A 20,013-nucleotide genomic window follows, 5' to 3' on the forward strand; every position below is an offset into this window, starting at 1 on the left:
GAGGAACGAAAACATGGCAAAGGATTTAAAGGACATCAAGAAGACCATGGCCCAGGATATAAGCAACATAAAGAAGACCCTAGAAGAGCATAAAGAAGACATTGCAAGAGTAAATAAAAAAATAGAAGATCTCATGGAAAGAAAAGAAACTGCTGGCCAAATTAAAAAGACTCTGGATATTCACAATACAAGACCAGAGGAAGCTGAACAACATCTCAGTGTCCTAGAAGCCCACAGAACAGAAAATGAAAGAACAAAAGAAAGAATGGAGAAAAAAATCAAAAAAATCGAAATGGATCTCAGGGATACGACAGATAAAATAAAATGTCCAAACTTAAGATTCATTGGTGTCCCAGAAGGGGAAGAGAAAGTAAAGGTCTAGAAAGAGTATTCAAAGAAATTGTTGGGGAAAACTTCCCCCAACCTTCTACACAATATAAATACACAAAACATAAATGCCCAGCGAACTCCAAATAGAATAAATCCAAATAAACCCACTCCAAAACATTCTGATCAGACTGTCAAATACTGAAGAGAAGGAGCAAGTTCTGAAAGCAGCAAGAGAAAAGCAATTCACCACATACAAAGGAAACAACGTAAGACTAAGTAGTGACTATTCAGCGGTCACCATACAGGTGAGAAGGCAGTGGCATGACATATTTAAAATTCTGAGAGAGGAAAATTTCCAACCAAGAATACTTTATCCAGAAAAACTCTCCTTCAAATTTGAGGGAGAGCTTAAATTTTTCACCAACAAATGCTGACAGACTTTGCCAATAAAAGACCTGCCCTACTTCAGATTCTAAAGGGAGCCCTACGAACAGAGAAACAAAGGAGAAAGAGATATAGAGAATTTTAACAGACATATATAGTACCTTACATCCCAAATCACCAGGACACTCATTTTTTTCTAGTGATCACAGATCTTTCTCCAGTAGGGACCATAAGCTGGGACATAAAACAAGCCTCAAGAAATTAAAATAAAAAAAATTAAAAAAAAAAACTGAATATACTCAAAGCACATTCTCCAACCACAATGGAATACAAATAGAAGTCAATAATTTTTGAACTGTAACTCCACTATTTACTTCCTACATGATATAAAATACACAAACTCTAAGGACAAATCCGTGGTTTTGAACTCAATGTAAAATACGTAATTTTAGACAACTATATAAAGGTGGGGGAATGAAGGAGTATAGGAACATAGTTTGTGTGTCCTATTGAAGTGAAGGTGGTATCAAAGAAAAACAAGACTGATATAGTTTAAGAGGTTAATTTTAAGCCCCACAGTAAACACAAAGAAATATAACCATAGAGATGAAAAGTAGAGTTTGGGTTAAGAGAAATGGGGGAAGGGGCAATGGGGAGTTAAGAAATGAGTGTAGGGTTGCTGTTTGAGGGGAAGGGAAATTTCTAGTAATGGATGATGGGAAAGAGCATTACAACATTCTAAATGTGATTAATCCCACTAATGGAAGGCTAGGGAGGGGGTGGAATGGAAAGACTTTGGCTGTATATATGTTTCCACAACTGAAAAAAAAAAAAAAAAAAAAAAGACAGTCTAACTAGATGAGAATTGAATGCTAAGGATGAACTTGGATGGGACTGGAGGATAGAGGACAGGTGGCTCAAAGGGACACAGTTCAGACATAAGGAAAAGGAAATATAGAATGTAAGCTTTGTATCATTGTTGAATCTCTTCTACTTCTTAGCTGCGCTTAATGGGATTGCATAAAAGAATGTTCTTGTTCATGGGAAGTGTAGACGTGAATTATAGTGTATGTTCAAGGATGTGTGCAGCTAACTCTCATATGTTCAGAAGACAGAGCAATAGATGACTGATGATAGGGAGGGAGGGAGGGAAAGAAATGGTGATGTGACAGTATGTTAAAGTTGGTGGACTGAGCTATTGCGGGAGGGGGGTCAGGGTATGATGGAATTCTATGTATGGGGCTAGTATTGTTTTTGCAACTGTTCATATAACTTTGAATTTATTTCAAAACAAAAACAAACAAACAAACAAACAAAAAAGTCTAACAACCTACGTTGCAGACTTGGAAAAGCTAGTTATGAAATTTATATGGAAGGGGAAGAGGCCTTGAATTGCTAAAAACATTCTAAAAAAGAAAAACAAAAGACTTACACTCCCTGACTGAAGCTTATTATAAAGCCACAGTAGTCAGAACAGCATGGTACTAGCACAAAGATAGAAATATTGATCAGTGAAATCTAATAGAGAATTTGGAGATAGTCCCCCAGATCTATGGTCGACTGATCTTTAAAAGTCCCCCCAAACCACTGAACTGGGACATTAACAATCTATTCAACAAATGGGGCTGGGAGAGCTGGAACTCCATCTCCAAAAGAATGAAAGAGGACCCCTACCTCACACCCTATACAAAAATTAACTCAAAATGGATTAAAGACCTCAATATAAGAGACAGTACCATAAAACTAGAAGATAATGTAGGGAAACATCTTCAAACCTTGTATTAGGCGGTCACTTTCTAGACCTTACACCCAAAGTACAAGCAGCAAAAGAAAAAATAGATAAATGGGAACTCCTCAAACTTAAAAACTTCTGTACCCCAAAGGAATTTGTCAAAAAGGTCAAGAGGCAGCCAACTCAATGGGAAAAAATTTTCGGAAACCATGTATCTGACAAAAGACTGATACCTTGCATTTATAAAGAAATCCTACAACTCAATGACAATAGTACAGACAGCCCAATTATAAAATGGGCAAAAGATATGAAGAGACAGTTCTCTGAAGGGGAAATACAAATGGCCAAGAAACACATGAAGAAATGTTCAGCTTCACTAGGTATTAGGGAGATGCAAATTGAGACCACAGTGAGATGTCATCTCACACCAGTTAAGATTGGCTGCCATTAAACGAACAGGAAAGTACAAATGCTGGAGAGGATGTGGAGAAACTGGAACTCTTATTCATTGTTGGTGGGGCCGTATAACAGTACAGCCACTCAAAGACAGTCTGGCGGTTCCTTAGAAAACTAGATATAGAGTTACTCTTCGATCTAGCAATTGTACTTCTTGGTATATACCCGGAAGATCTGAAAGCAGTGACACGAACAGATATCTGCACACCAATGTTCATAGTAGCATTATTCACAATCGCCAAGAGACGGAAACAACCCAAATGTCCTTCAACAGGTGAGTGGATAAACAAAATGTGGTATATACACACGATGGGATACTACATGGCAGTAAGAAGGAGCGATGTTGTGAAACATATGACAACACAGATGAACCCTGAAGACATAATGCTGAGTGAAATAAGCCAGGCACAAAGAGAAATATTGTATGCTACCACTAATGTGAACACTGTGAAAAATGTAAAATAAATGGTTTATACTGTAGAATGTAGGGGATCTAGCAATAGACAGCAAATAATGAAGGGGGAATGATAATCTAATAACAACAGGTAAGTTACGGTGGGAATCCTCAGGAACAACTATGATTTGTTAATTTCTGAAGGGTATGGTAGGAACAAGTTTGCAGACATGTAGTTGTTTTAGGTTATTTCTTTTTCTTATTCCTTTGTTTTGGTTTTGTTTGAAATGTTTTTTTATTGTCTGTTTTTTAATTTTTTGATAAAGTTAAAAAAATGAGTGAAAAAAAGTAAATGAGCAATGAGGGGAGCTGGGGAATGGAATGTTTTGGATGTTCTTTTTTATTCTAATTTTCATTTTAGTTTTTGGAGTAATGAAAATGTTCAAAGATTCATTGTGATGATCAAGGCACAACTCTGAACAACTGACTACATTTGAAGGATTGTATGTTATGTGAATATATCTCAATAAAATTGCATTTAAGAAACATTTCATATACTATTTTTCAGGTACTCCTCAATTTTTTGAGCTATATATAAGTTTTATCATTTACTCAGAGACAATTTTTTTTCTTAGCAGTCTAGCACTAGCATTCTGTACTGAATACAAAAGGCAGTTTACTTCTAAAAATATACTTTCTAAGAATGTAGTATTTTAGAAGTTTTCTAATAATCATTTATTGGTTGGGGAAGGGTGGGAGTGGGGATGAAGAAGAACAGGACTCAGCAAATTATTCACAACAGTGAGAGAAATTTTGGTTTGTCAATAACTAAGAGTCCCTTTCTTGAATTATGTATATAATGTTACCAATAAGCAGTTATTAAGCTTTTTACATACTAGACAAACATTAGCTTTGTGTTGAAAGTTTTCCTCATCCACTAAAGATAAAACTCTTGCTTTTAAATTAAAGGAGTTTAAATTTCTGAAAAGCAAAAACCTGTTAATCTTATTTTTAAATTAAAATTTTGTTGGCACTACAATTTTTTTTCTACTACTTCCCAGCTCTGTCCAGTGGAAAAGGCTAGAAGCAATTCAGCTTAGGAATAATGAGTATCCCTAGACTTAATCTGGTGTCCCTAAAACCATTTTCCACCAAAAGAAAACAGGACTGTTTAGGGAATCCACTGATTTGAGGATTGGGCAATAAATGCACAAGATAGGCGTGGAAATCTTGTTATTATAGAAAGCAGTATTCAAGACTAATAGAGCCATGTCAAAAGGACACAGAACCCATTCTGATTTGGATTCTTCTGATATAAAAACAGAGCAGATGCAACAATATGAACATCAGTAAGAATGAGTGCAACAAAAAGAAAACCATTAAATATAAAATAAGTCATGAGTTCATATTGATACTTAAAAAAAAAAAAAAAAAACCTTAAGAAACAAACAACATCCAAAACGAAAACTGGATATCCACATGCAAAAGAATGAAGCTGGACTCCTACCTCAAACCATATATAAAAATTCAGTCAAAATGGATCAATAACAAATATGATTTAAAATCATATACTTCTCAGAAAAACACAGTAAAATCTTCAGGATTTTATAATTGGCAATAGATTCTTAGAGTGACACCAAAAGCCCAAGCAACAAAAGAAAGAATAACTGCACCTCATGAAAATTAAAAACTTTTGCATGTCAACTGACATTAGCAAGAAAATGAAAGACAACCCTACTGAAAGATTTACTATCTTGAACATGTAAAGAACTACAGCTGCAAAACAGAAAGACAAACAACCCAATCTAAAAATGGGCAAAGCAAACTGCAAATAAACTCATTACTCTCCTCCCTACATGGGACATAACTTTCAGGGATGTAAATTGCCTTGGCAACGTGGGATGTGACTCCCAAAGATGAGCCTGGCCCAGACATTGTGGGATTAAGAAAGCCTTTTTGACCAAAAGGGGGAAAAGAAATGTAACCAAATAAGATTTCAGTGGCTAAGAGATTTTAAATAGAGTTGAGAGGTCATTCTGGAGGTTACTCATGCAAGCTTCAGCCAGATACTACAGATTGCCATGGTATGTCAAACCCTAACCAACAGTAATCCCGAACACTATAAAGAAAACCCAGGACTCTATCTAAGACGCTATAAAAGTTTTACTTATCATTTTCCAGAAACTTAAAACCTCCAGATTGTTCCTAAGCCAGTCAGCTAAGCCCTGAAACTCAGAGGTACCAGTGTCTCCCAGAACATCAATCAGTTGTATTCCCCTACCCCATAATGTCAACACCCCTTTTCAACATGAAGAAGTTAGAATGGTCCTTGCCCATATATCCCTGAAGATTGAGAAAAAGATCAAATGAGAGGGAGGAGTTGTAACAGAGAAATCTGAATTTAACAAATGATTATGACTATTGAATCAGTATACAGATATTTCTTTTTAGTTTCTAGTATATTAGAACAGCCTGTGGGAAATACCTGAAATTGTGGTACTGTAACCCATATTATATTTTGAAATTTGCTCTGTATCTACCTGTTAAACTGTATTTTGAAATTTATCACTTTTCTGTATATATTTCACAAAAAATGTTTTTAAAAAAGGTAGTAGTAAGTTTTTAAAAAATAATGCACATTAAAACGCAGTGCTTGGCACATAGTGTTAATGAGTGTTCTTATTATTACATACTTAATAAATGATGATTATTGGGATGACTGCTGCTGCCAAGGTGCTTTTCCTTTTTTACTGAACATTCACATAGGTCTTTATAGTCTTGCCAATAAACTCTCATTTTAATAAAAACCTAGGCCTACTTATAGCATATGTCCCTGAAAAGCCAGCTCAACAGGAAATGGCCCCGCATCCATAGCTCCATTCAAATCTTGGAAACAAAAGTGCTGTGAAGCAGAAACCATGATCACCATTTTACATGATCAGGAAACTGATGCTCAGATAGGTCAACTGACTTCTCAAAGGTAAGCGAAAGCCAAAAGGAAAACTTGGATTCAGCCTTTCAGACCCTGAACAGTCTTGAGAGCTTGCTTAGAGAAAAATCCTGGAAAGCTGATGAGACCTGCCATGGAATGTGTGTCCATAGAGAGAAGGCAGTGATCTAACGAAACATTCAGAGAGAGTGTGTAAGAATGACAGTAACATACTTTATTTCCTGCTTGGGGATATTCAGAGGGATTGTTATAAAAGGAAAAGTTATCATTACTTGGGGCTGTCAGGAAAATTGTGGAAGACTGAAATAGGCAAAAAGATTACTGGAGGTTGTATGTAGTCCACCTTTCTGGGCTATGTCTTCTTTTGTCTTTGAGTTATTTTACCACTCTGTAAGCTGAAGAAAACTTATAATAATGCAAATAACTATTATCCCTAGAAAGTCAAATTGTGGCCAATGGAGATGCAATTGATTAATGCCTTGTGAATACTGAATCATTTTGTATCCACTTGTAAATCTTTGCCAGCATTCCTGATTCCCTATGTGTGTATATTCTTTGAATTCTCCTTTGAACAGCTCTTAACATCTTACCGGTTCCCTCAATTCATTAGTTAAATAAAATACATGTCATGTGTCCATTTAAAAAAAAAAACGGACAAAGGACTTTAATAAACGTTTTCTCCAAAGGAGATACAGGAATGGCCAATAAGCATAAGAATGATGCTTAACATCATTAGTCATCAGGGAAATGCAAATCAAAACCACAATGAGATGCCACTTCACATCCACAAAGATAGCTATTACTGAAAAAACAGAAAATAACAAGTGTTGAAAAGTGTGACGAGAAATTGGAACCCTCATACATTGTTGGTGGGAATGTAAAATGGTGCAGCTGCTGTAGAAATCAGTTTGATGGTTCCTCAAAAAGTTAAATGTAGAATTACAGTATGACCCAGCAATTCCATTCCTAGGTATATACTCAAAAGAATTAAAAGCAGGGACTCTAACAGGTATTTATACACAAATATTTACAACAGCACTATTCACAACAGTCAAAAGGTGGAAGCCATCTTATTGTCCAAAAAGAGATGAAGAGATGAATGAATAAACAAAATGTGATATAGATACAAAATGGAATATTATTCAGGCATAAAAAGGAATGAAATTCTGATACATGCTACAATATGGATGAACCTTGAAAATGTTAAGTAAAGAAACAAGACACAAAGGCCACATATTGGAATGCAACATAATCATGCAGTAATAGAACAGGTGTTTTTTCTCTCTTTTTTAATGTTATGAGTCATTTAATTCAACTTAAATACATTCATCAAACATTAAAAGTGAAAATATATAAGATAAAATAAAGAAATGTACCTACCCGGGCCACTCAACATGGCTTTTATTGTTCCTGATGTTAGTGCATGTTCTCTTTTTACAATAAATTCATGACCATCAGAAGATATCAATTTGACATACATGGCATCAGGGCCTTCACAGCCACCATAGGTTTTCTCCTCTCCATCTAGAGTAAATTATGTAGTGAAATGATTCTGAATCACATAATTTATGAAAAATATACAGTTTTACCAAGAAGTATTTGATGAACTCAGACCAGAACACTTCCAGAGGATAATAACCACCAAAATTTCAAGGTTTAAAATTCTAAACAGAAATCTGAAGGTCCTGACTATAATGACAGAAGTAATTTTTAAGCTACCCTTTCTAACTGTACTGTTTTAGAATGGTAGCCACTAGCCATATGAGGCTACGCAAATATAAATTAACTCAAACTAAATAAAATAAAAATTCTGTTCCTCAGTTACCCTAGCCACGGTTCAATAGCCGAACAAAGCTAACAGCTACCATAATTAACAGCAGATATAAAACATTTTCATTATCACAGAAAGTTCCACTGCATAGCACTGCTCTATACACCCAAATATGCAATTTAATAAATAGTAGACTTTACTATTTTTTTAAAAAAAGTTCTCAGAATGATTTTAAACAAGTTTTCAAAAGCAAAACTGATTTTAAAACAAACATGCCCAGTGACTATGGTAAATGGCTCTTCTCAGTTTTCGTGCTTCCCATCTGCTTTTATAGCTTCCAAATATTTAAAACTTTTCAACCTCTCTGTGCTTGAGTTTCCTCACTTTCCGCCCTCTAACTAGAGACTTTATGGTTGTAAATCAGATAAAGCACAGAAATGTCTGAAAAGCACTAGATAATCACCAACATATCCTCAGAAATTCGCAGGTAGCAGGGCAGACAAGAACAGACAAGTTCATTTTCTTTTCTTTTATCCAGGAGGGCAAACTATTTCATAGATGAAGAAACTACATTATTCCTAGAATATAAGTCATATACTCTGAAGAAACTGTGCCAAAAAGAAATGCTGTTACATGTTTAACTCAAATATGTGCCACATCAATAAAAAAAAAAAGAGGCCAAAATAACAAAGGTAAAGACAATTTTCAAGTAAGCATCTTTTGGGGGGAGTATCTTAAGACCTATTCTAACTACTTAGGGAGACTTAGGAAGAAGTACAGAGAGGCTGAGGCTGATGTACGGTTCAGCCAAAAATATCCATTTAGTTATTCATTAAGAATTCATTACAAATCCCTAAAAAGTAAGATCCATAAATATCAGCATCACCTCTGCTGAATATAATCACAAGAAAACAATCAGAAAAATCTAAATTGATGGATAGCCTTTGAAACAACTGGCCTGCTCTCTTAAAAAAGTCAGTCATGAAAGATCCTCCCTCCCATCCAACAAGGGAACTGTTTCAGATAAAAGGAGACTAAAGAGACAAATTAATGCAATTAAGTGATGCTTGACTGGATCCTAGATTTTAAAAAAATAAACCCACGGTAAAGAACAACATTGGAACAATTGGGAAATTCTGAATATGGACTGAATTATGAGTTGCATGCTGAAGTATTTAGGTGTGAAGTGTTATATGTGAAACTAAATCTTACTTGGCAAAAGCATATACACACACACATATATATGCACATGCACATATACATATATATACACACAAATACACAGGGAAAGAAAATGTGGCAAAATGTTAATTGGAGAAGTATCTTTGAGGGTTTGGGGTATTATTCCTACAGCTTTTCATAACAAAAGCTGAGGAGCTCATAAAGATATAACTTCTAAATTATAGTCTACTTAAGCATACTGACTTTTAGCAATTTTCAGCAACTTCTAAAAACAAAAATAAAAATAATTATCAGTTTCAAGTTATGCTTCTAATATCTTTTGCAAGCTAAAAATCCCTTTTATATGTTTCTTGGAAAATTTCAGATTTCTTAATAAGGCACAATTTTTTACTAGGAATCAAATTTTGGATTTGGAATAGTTATGTTGCTGATCTGCCTTTCAGGAATAAATACAATCAATTTCAGTCTATTCTGACCATTTTCTCTCTTGCATTCACTGACTTCGAAGGTCAAATGACCTTTATATAACTTACCCATTATGTTCTTATGAAATTCTACTTTGATTCCACAGGAACTTAAGTAATTTCCTGAAAATATAACAATGCAATACCAAGATTAATGTTGCAATAGACATGTTTTCACCATTGTAACTTAATAGGTTCTTTACAAGCTTAAGGACTCTTTCTCCCTCATTGTTCTGCACGACTTCACCATTCCAACACAGCAAAAGGACTACACTTCTAAAGAATCAACTGAAGGGTATCAAAATGCTTTGCAAGACTGATCAGTTGGGCCTTCTGAATTGGAAGAAGACTAATTAAAATAAAGCATTAAACTGCTCTGCACATCACTGGAAAGATCAGGATCAGGCATGAGGGGCGCTTCTGGAAGTTGATAATGTTCTAATTCTTGATCCGGGTGGCAATTACATAGGTACTTTCACTTTGGGATAATTCATAGCTTTGTATGCTTATGATCTGTTTTATCATTATGTATGGAAGTTATAAAAAAGTTAAATGCTTTGCATCCCAGGACAACATATCATAAAACATTCTACTCCTATGACAATTCACTGCTATGCTGTGATAAAAACTAGGCAGACATGGATTCAAATGATCATTCTTCAACTTGCCAGCCCCAATGCTTAACACACAATAGGTATTCAATAAATGGTAGTTACTTACTATCATCACCTCACAGTCTTCCATTTAGGAACCAAAGGAAAAGAAAGCTCTAAAGATTTCGACACATAGTTTATTTCACTTTTCTTCCTTGAATGTTTTCACCCTCACTACAGCTTGTTGCAACAGACGTGGAAACATATATAAATATTATAAATTGATGGGGAGGTGCTGAGAAGGAAGTTTTAAAGCATGTGACATGTTGAGATTAACAGACATGTAAAACAGTGCAATCCATTAAAATATGTACATGCACCATAGTGATCAAGAAAAATACTGAGATGTTCTAAGCCAGTAGGACTTTATTCTTTTTCTGGGTAAAAGGCTTCTATTGAGAATCCTCAAAGAAAACTATGGGCTCCCTTCCCAGGAAAAAAAGCATACAAAGAACATTTTATATACAATTTGGTGGGGATGGGGGTAATTCAGATATCCTCTGAAGCCCATCTATAGAACACAAGTTAGAAACTCTCTTGAAGGTGGTTGAAGAAGTGGATCCCCTGCCCCCAAGAAAAAGAACAATATCAAATTTCTGAATGTCTGAGAAAAGACAATCATCTCCAGGACAGTAAAGTCTAAATATTAGATTTTTTTTTTCTTTTCTATAAGGTAACTATTCTGATAACAGTTTCAAAACACAGATATTATTCCTTAGGACCTGAATTGAACTTGAAGGTAAATCTCTGGCTTTAATCATCTTTGCATCCTGTATCTACTAGATACTGGTAGATACTAAGCAAATATTTGCTAAAGAATGTCATGAGATGACAAGGACACAAATAGCTACCATGAGAAAGCAAAGACAAGCCTTACTCTCTTCTTATATAGGTGTCCACATGTATAATACATTTCATTCTTCTATTCCTTTTTAGGCTATTAGTGTTTGGAAATGCAACAATGAATTGGTAACAAATATATATATATAATTTCTGAGAAAACTTAAATTTTACAAAAGAAAACTTAAATTTTACAAAAGGAAAAGGTTTCATGTTTTCAGTAATATGTGTATTAACAATGTTCTAAAGCATTTCTTCAAAGGAGGACCATATTTATACCAACATTCTTTTTTTAATGTTACTATCAGGAAAAAGCATATCCTAATTATCTTGTTCTCTAAGAAACTATTGACCAATATTTTAATTCTAGCCTTAAGATAAGGGTCAAGGAAATGAACCACAAAATTTTAGAGCAAGAAAGGAACTTGGGGATAATCTATCCAATTCCACAACTTAAAAAAATCTTAACATCACTGAAGTATAGGGAGGTTGAATGATTTGTTCTAGGCAATGAAAGAGCAGAAGAGTAGAAATCAGATCTATCACCTAGTCTCACTCCCTAAGCATAGAGGGAGATATCAAAAGTACTATTTCTAATGTGAGACAAGGCAGAGAAAAAGGGTAGCAGTGGCAAGGAAATATTACTACCAACAATTTGAGGGCCTAACATGTGGTAAGCATTGCACTGAATGCCTTACATACATTATCTTATTTAAAAATAATACGTCCACAGAGGAATTTTTAATCCTATTTTAGAGACAAGGAAACTAAAAGGCTGATACTTTCTCAAGGTTTCTACAGGTTAAGTGGCAGCATTAGGATTTAAACCTAAGCAGGTTTAACTTTAGAGCTCATTTTCCTTCCATTATTCCATACTGCCACAGTAAAAAAAAATTCTGGCTCCAGTTAAACCTCTTTTCCATTATTCCTAAGAGGTGCTGATATAAATTATTAGATGCACTATTAAATTTTATGATAATGATGGTAGGCAATTAAAAAAGTCATCAAGGTCATTATTTTCTTCTGTTCATAATGATTTGTAACCATTCTTAAAAAAAAAAAAAAGAAAAAAGAAAAAGCTAGAAGTACAAGAATTTCAAGTGCCAACTTTCCTATCCGGAAAATCTCCAGAGTAAGAATCTTAGCATGTTTATTTAACTAGCAGTAGCTAAGCAACTCAGTGAAATCACATCTTAGAAACCCTTTGGGTAGCAACAGTTTCTCCACAGACTTCTTAATATAGTAAATCAGTTCTACCATTTATACAACAGGGGTTATGGGGGTTAAGGGGAGACCCATCAACAACAGGATAAAGAGCAAATCAACATCAAGAGTTAAAAATTACCTTATTTTTAGGTTGGAGTTAAAAAATATTTGAAACATGACTAACTGGATTTAAACCATAAATTACTTACAAAAATCTAAGTTTGGGGTGACAAAAATCTCAGTTTAAACATTTGAATATCTATTTTATGACTAAGCTGAATTCTTGGAACATGAAGAAGGTAAAAGCAGTTAGGAGCAGTGGGTTGAGAATTGTTCCAGACAGAAGCATGAATAGATGCCTTAATGTCTTACGTCATTGTGCTTTTAGAGCATTACATATAAACATTACTTTTATAGCTCCTAGTAACAAATAGAAATTCTAGGTAAGCTAGTCTCTACACTTAAATTAGTTTTGAATCTAGTATCATTGGACACTCAAAAGATCTTTGTACAGCCTATCCTTTATCTGATTTGAAATGTCACCTTTATCGGCATACCTAATTAATACAAGGGTCTCTAGACTTTATTCTCTTCCACTGATCTGTTTATACCTGACCAAAATCCTCATTGTTTTAATTATAACAGTTTGATAAACATGTTTTGCTAAATGTTTGAACAAGTCCCTGCCTTTTATCTTTACACATTTCTTGTTAGGTCTATTTCTACATACTTTATAGTTTCTATTACAAATGGGATCTATTTTCCTATTATACTTTCTGGAAGATTATTGCTGGTGTTTTGAAAGCTTTTATATTTGGCAAGTTGATCATCTCTGCAGAACTCTCATATTAGTTCTAATAGTTTTTCAGTTGGTTTGCCGAGATTTTCTAGATGACAGCAACAGTTGCAAATTTATTCTTTATATTTTTTAACATTGGCTATTGTAGAAAAAGTAAGGCCAGGTCTCTGACATTGCTCAAAAACACACAGCAGATTAAAGAACCAAATGTTAAAAAGCCTCCAAATTCTGGAAAAATAGGAGAAAAAATAATGGCCAATTGGCATGCCTACAATGCTTGTCCCAATAGTAACCAGGAAAATACAAATTAAAACTTAAAACCTTGATAAGCAGAATCAATTAAAATTTTGAATACACACATCAGGATGCTAGCAATTCTACTTCTTCTTATTCACCTTAGAGAAGCACTAGCATAGTGTGCAAAGCAAGGAGATGGACATTTACCATAATAAGTGTACAAATAAAAAAAAAACAAAACCCTAAAACGGTCACCAATTAGGGATGAGGTGAATAAAAATGGCATATCTGTATTTATGAAACACTATGTGGCAGTGAAAAATAAAGTAAAGCTATATATACATATATATATATATATATAATGAGCTCACAAAGATAAATTGTTAATTTTTTAAAAAAGTTTATAATGACAGGTAGAGTTTGATGTCATTTATGTAAAAAAAAAGTGTCCTCTCATCTAGTAATCTTATATTTTCTACAGATAAATACAAATGCATAAAAATACATTTGAAAATGTAAAGAAACAAAGATCTTGAAAGATACTCTCCAAACAGATAACGTTTATCATTGGGGTTGACTGGGAAAGAAAGGGGTGGCCAACAGAAAATGTGGACTTCTCCGACATATTTTCATTTTATAAGAACTATTCATGTATCCCATCCATGATTTAAAATTTTTTAAAGAAACTAATGTGAAGAACAAATCAGTTCATGATTAGAGCAATGATCATACTGATGATTAGTTCCTAATAAAGTAAACTATATTAACCAAAAATTATCTAATGTTCAGACCTATTTGAAGAGACTAGAGAGGCTTTAGCCATGTAATACAAGTTGACAGAAATTAGGATGCATGCAATTCCATTTTGTAATGGGACATCAATATACCCTGCCTCCTGTAGATGTTTGTTTACACTGTGGTTGAATTTGTAACTCTCAGGAAGATCTGAATTCTCTTTCTGGCCTATTCAATTTATAACAACGCACCAACATTTAACTCTTGCACAGGTAGTCTTAACACTTAGCAAACAGTCACCCCTACTTTGTCTTTCTCCACTGTGCTTATAGTTTTCTTCACTGTTAGATAACAAATGCTTCACAGCTGTTTTATAGTGTCTTTTTTTATATGTATTTTGTTTCCCTAACCAGCCATAAGTCCACAAGGCAGGTAGATTCTCTTTCTTTATGACCTATGAATCCGGCACAATGATTTACACATAGTAGTTACATGATGATGCTAAAGTGGAGCATCATACAATAATTTATTCACCACAGATATATTTAGATAGTATTATTCTAGAAAACATCTAAGTTTGTCGTAATATTTTGGGTTATACTTGGGAAAAGGGAATTACTAAGGAAGGAGAGGGTACCCCATCTCTGATAACAGATTCGGTCAATATAAATTCTAATTTTTAAAGTAATTTTTTATTTTAAAGACTTCCAGGACATAGCCATGTTTTATGAGATTAAGATAACCAAACAACAATCAAAACATCAGCCTCACAACCTTGGTCCCAAAACAATTTATCCTAAATTGTTAACCAAGAATGCAAATATATGAAACATATATTTCTGTACAAGATTTCTGGAATTTCATGCTTCCTAGAACTTCCTATTTCAGTTATCTGACAATGTTAACTGTTTGATAAGGCTCTCAAATCTCCTAGGATTAAAACTTGCTCTCAAACCTCCCTGAGTTTCAGAACAAGTTTTGTCCTCAGTGGCAGTCAGTGGGTCAAAGAGGTAAGTTCTCTGCTTCTACTAAGAGATTCCATTAAATAATTTAAAGCAAAAGCAACAACCTCAGTTTTTCATCTGTTTCTGAAAGTCAACAATTTGTAACAGCCTCATGGTTGTCCCAAATGGTCAAGCTTTAACTACTGAAATAATGACTTACCTAATAATGCCTAATAATCATCTGTTTTCCAATATCTCAACAGGAGGGCCTTGGTTTCTAGCAACACACCCCTACAAATGCCCGTCCTGTGATCTGCTTATCATGAATTGTGGAACTTTAGGAATTTTGACTATTAGAACTCTGATATTTAAGAACTCTATTTTTGACTGGCCACAAATGATCAATCAGAAATATTTGGTGTTGTGGACCACAAGAGCCAACCACAGTGATGTTAGGTGGTCTATAGATATACCATGAATGATAGTTGTCAGTTACTTATGTTTTGGTAGGTTATAGTTGTTTCATATCAAATCACAAATGTCAAAAATGATAAAAGACGGTATTCTGGAATCCTTACACTGGAAAAGAAAAGTAAGTGAATCAAAATGTGGCTACAATGGAAAATCTTTTCAACAAATGAAGCTGGAATAACTGGATATCTATATGGAAAACACAAACCTCCACTGCTACCTCAAGCCATAACCAAAAATCAATTTGAGGTGGTTTTTTGAATTAAACTTAAAAGATAAAATAATAAAGCTACTAGAAGAAAACAAAGAACATTTTGAGATATCAGGATAGGCAAAGATTTTTCACAGAAGATACAGAAAGCACGAAATCACAAAACAAAAAATAACCTAAAGATTCCATCAAAGTAAAACACTTCTGCTCAAACAAAACAAAACAAAACAAACGAACAAAAAACACCATGGAGAAAATGAAAAGGCAAGCCACAGACTTGGAGAAAATATTCACAATGCATATCAGACAAAGGACTTCTATCCAGAATAAATGAAAAACTCCCACAAGTCAATTAAAAAAAAAACAAACACAAACAACCCAGTTAAAAACTGGACAAAAGACTTCTACAGAAACTTCACAAAAGGTACTCAAATGGCCAATAAATACATTAAAAAATGCTCATCATTACTCATCAGTGAAATGAAAATTAAAACCACAATGAGACACTACTAAACACTCACCAGAATGGCTAAAATTAAAGACTTTTCAACACCAAATGTTGGAGAGGATGTGAAGCAAATGGAACTCTCATACATTGCTGATGAGAACATAAAATGGTATAACCATTTTGGAAAATTATTTGGAAGTTGCTTTTTTTTTTTTTTTTTTTTAAATCATCATTTTATTGAGATATATTCACATACCACGCAGTCATACAAAACAAATCGTACTTTTGATTGTTTACAGTACCATTACATAGTTGTACATTCATCACCTAAATCAATCCCTGACACCTTCATTAGCACACACACAAAAATAACAAGAATAATAATTAGAGTGAAAAAGAGCAATTGAAATAAAAAAGAACACTGGGTACTTTTGTCTGTTTGTTTCCTTCCCCTATTTTTCTACACATCCATCCATAAACTAGACAAAGTGGAGTGTGGTCCTTATGGCTTTCCCAATCCCATTGTCACCCCTCATAAGCTACATTTTTATACAACTGTCTTCGAGATTCATGGGTTCTGGGTTGTAGTTTGATAGTTTCAGGTATCCACCACCAGCTACCCCAATTCTTTAGAACCTAAAAAGGGTTGTTTAAAGTGTGCGTAAGAGTGCCCACCAGAGTGATCTCTTGGCTCGTTTTGGAATCTCTCTGCCACTGAAGCTTATTTCATTTCCTTTCACATCCCCCTTTTGGTCAAGAAGATGTTCTCCGTCCCACGATGCCGGGTCTACATTCCTCCCCGGGAGTCATATTCCACGTTGCCAGGGAGATTCACTCCCCTGGGTGTCTGATCCCACGTAGGGGGGAGGGCAGTGATTTCACCTTTCAAGTTGGCTTAGCCAGAGAGAGAGGGCCACATCTGAGCAACAAAGAGGCATTCAGGAGGAGACTCTTAGGCACAAATATAGGGAGGCCTAGCCTCTCCTTTGCAGCAACCATCTTCCCAAGGGTAAAACTTATGGTAGAGGGCTCAACCCATCAAACCACCAGTCCCCTATGTCTGTGGTCATGTTAGCAACCATGGAGGTGGGGTAGGCGAATACCCCTGCATTCTCCACAGGCTCCTCAAGGGGGCACTACATCTTTTTTTTTCCTTGTTTTTCTTTCTTTTTTTTTTTTTAACTTTCCCTTCTTTTCTAAATCAACTGTATGAAAAAAAAAGTTAAAAAGAAAACAAACATACAATAAAAGAACATTTCAAAGAGACCATAACAAGGGAGTAAGAAAATGACAACTAACCTAAGATAACTGCTTAACTTCCAACATGTTCCTACTTTACCCCAAGAAAGTTACATAATATAGCAACATTTCTGTGAACTTGTTCCTACTATATCCATCAGAAATTAACAGACCATAGTCATTTCTGGGCATCCCCAGAACGTTAAATAGCTTATCTGTTCTTCTTGGATTATTGTTCCCCCTTCCTTAATTGCTCTCTACTGCTAGTTCCCCTAAATTCTACATATAAACCATTTGTTTTACATTTTTCAAAGTTCACATTAGTGGTAGCATATAATATTTCTCTTTTTGTGCCTGGCTTATTTCGCTCAGCATTATGTCTTCAAGGTTCATCCATGTTGTCCTATGTTTCACAAGATCGTTCCTTCTTACTGCCGTGTAGTATTCCATCGTGTGTATATACCACATTTTATTTATCCACTCATCTGTTGAAGGACATTTGGGTTGTTTCCATCTTTTGGCAATTGTGAATAATGCTGCTATGAACATTGGCGTGCAGATATCTGTTCGTGTCACTGCTTTCCGATCTTCCGGGTATATACCGAGAAGTGCAATCGCTGGATTGAATGGTAGCTCTGTATCTAGTTTTCTAAGGAACTGCCAGACTGACTTCCAGAGTGGCTGAACCATTATACAGTCCCACCAACAATGAATAAGAGTTCCAATTTCTCCACATCCCCTCCAGCATTTGCAGTTTCCTGTTTGTTTAATGGCAGCCATTCTAACCGGTGTTAGAAGGTATCTCATTGTGGTCTTAATTTGCATCTCTCTAATAGCTAGTGAAGCTGAACATTTTTTCATGTGTTTCTTGGCCATTTCTATTTCCTCTTCAGAGAACTGTCTTTTCATATCTTTTGCCCATTTTATAATTGGGCTGTCTGTACTATTGTCATTGAGTTGTAGGATTTCTTTGTATATGCAAGATATCAGTCTTTTGTCAGATACATGGTTTCCAAAAATTTTTTCCCATTGAGTTGGCTGCCTCTTTACCATTCTGAGAAATTCCTTTGAGGTGCAGAAACTTCTAAGCTTGAGGAGTTCCCATTTATCTATTTTCTCTTTTGTTGCTTGTGCTTTGGGTGTAAAGTCTAGGAAGTGGCCGCCTAATACAAGGTCTTGAAGATGTTTTCCTACATTATCTTCTAGGAGTTTTATGGTACTTTCTTTTATATTGAGATCTTTGGTCCATTTTGAGTTAATTTTTGTGTAGGGGGTGAGGTAGGGGTCCTCTTTCATTCTTTTGGATATGGATATCCAACTCTCCCAGCCCCATTTGTTGAAAAGACCATTATGGCTCAGTTCAGTGACTTTGGGGGCCTTATCAAAGATCAGTCGGCCATAGATCTGAGGGTCTATCTCTGAATTCTCAATTTGATTCCATTGATCTATATGTCTATCTTTGTGCCAGTACCATGCTGTTTTGGCAACTGTGGCTTTATAATAAGCTTCAAAGTCAGGGAGTGTAAGTCCTCCCACTTCGTTTTTCTTTTTTAGAGTGTCTTTAGCAATTCGAGGCATCTTCCCTTTCCAAATAAATTTGATAAGTAGCTTTTCCAAGTCTGCAAAGTAGGTTGTTGGAATTTTGATTGGGATTGCATTGAATCTGTAGATGAGTTTGGGTAGAATTGACATCTTAATGACATTTAGCCTTCCTATCCATGAACATGGAATATTTTTCCATCTTTTAAGGTCCCCTTCTATTTCTTTTAGTAGAGTTATGTAGTTTTCTTTGTATAGGTCTTTTACATCTTTGGTTAAGTTTATTCCTAGGTACTTCATTTTTTTAGTTGCTATTGAAAATGGTATCTTTTTCTTGAGTGTCTCTTCAGTTTGTTCATTTCTAGCATATAGAAACATTACTGACTTATGTGCATTAATCTTGTATCCCGCTACTTTGCTAAATTTGTTGATTAGCTCTAGTAGCTGTATCGTTGATTTCTCAGAGTTTTCTAGATATAAGATCATATCATCTGCAAACAAGACAGTTTTACTTCTTCTTTTCCAATTTGGATGCCTTTTATTTCTTTGTCTTGCCGGATTGCCCTGGCTAGCACTTCCAGCACAATGTTGAATAACAGTGGTGACAGCGGGCATCCTTGTCTTGTTCCTGATCTTAGAGGGAAGGCTTTCAGTCTCTCACCATTGAGTACTATGCTGGCTGTGGTTTTTTCATGTATGCTCTTTATCATGTTGAGGAAGTTTCCTTCAATTCCTACCTTTTGAAGTGTTTTTATCAAAAAGGGATGTTGGATTTTGTCAAATGCTTTTTCAGCATCTATTGAGATGATCAATTGATTTTTCCCTTTTGAGTTTTTAATGTGTTGTAGTACATTGATTGTTTTTCTTATGTTGAACCATCCTTGCATGCCTGGAATGAACCCCACTTGGTCATGGTGTATGATTTTTTTAATGTGTCTTTGGATTCGATTTGCAAGTATTTTGTTGAGGATTTTCGCATCTATATTCATTAGGGAGATTGGCCGGTAGTTTTCCTTTTTTGTAGCATC

At 34.9% G+C, this 20,013-nt stretch overlaps 1 protein-coding gene across 1 annotated transcript in view; it reads right to left on the bottom strand.

Moving 5' to 3' along the window:
* The window catches only part of ELOC (elongin C), a 46,047-nt gene that overhangs the window by 13,915 nt on the left and 12,119 nt on the right, over nucleotides 1-20,013 (bottom strand). The window contains exons 2-3 of the mRNA XM_037802512.1: nucleotides 9,733-9,786; nucleotides 7,627-7,770 (exon numbers count right to left, since the gene is read on the bottom strand). Coding sequence (XP_037658440.1) covers nucleotides 7,627-7,770; nucleotides 9,733-9,736 — 148 coding nt within the window. The 5' untranslated portion in view covers nucleotides 9,737-9,786. The remainder of the gene's footprint in view (nucleotides 1-7,626; nucleotides 7,771-9,732; nucleotides 9,787-20,013) is intronic.

The sequence above is a fragment of the Choloepus didactylus genome, chromosome 14 (genome assembly GCF_015220235.1).
Source record: "Choloepus didactylus isolate mChoDid1 chromosome 14, mChoDid1.pri, whole genome shotgun sequence".
Lineage (NCBI taxonomy): Eukaryota > Metazoa > Chordata > Mammalia > Pilosa > Megalonychidae > Choloepus > Choloepus didactylus.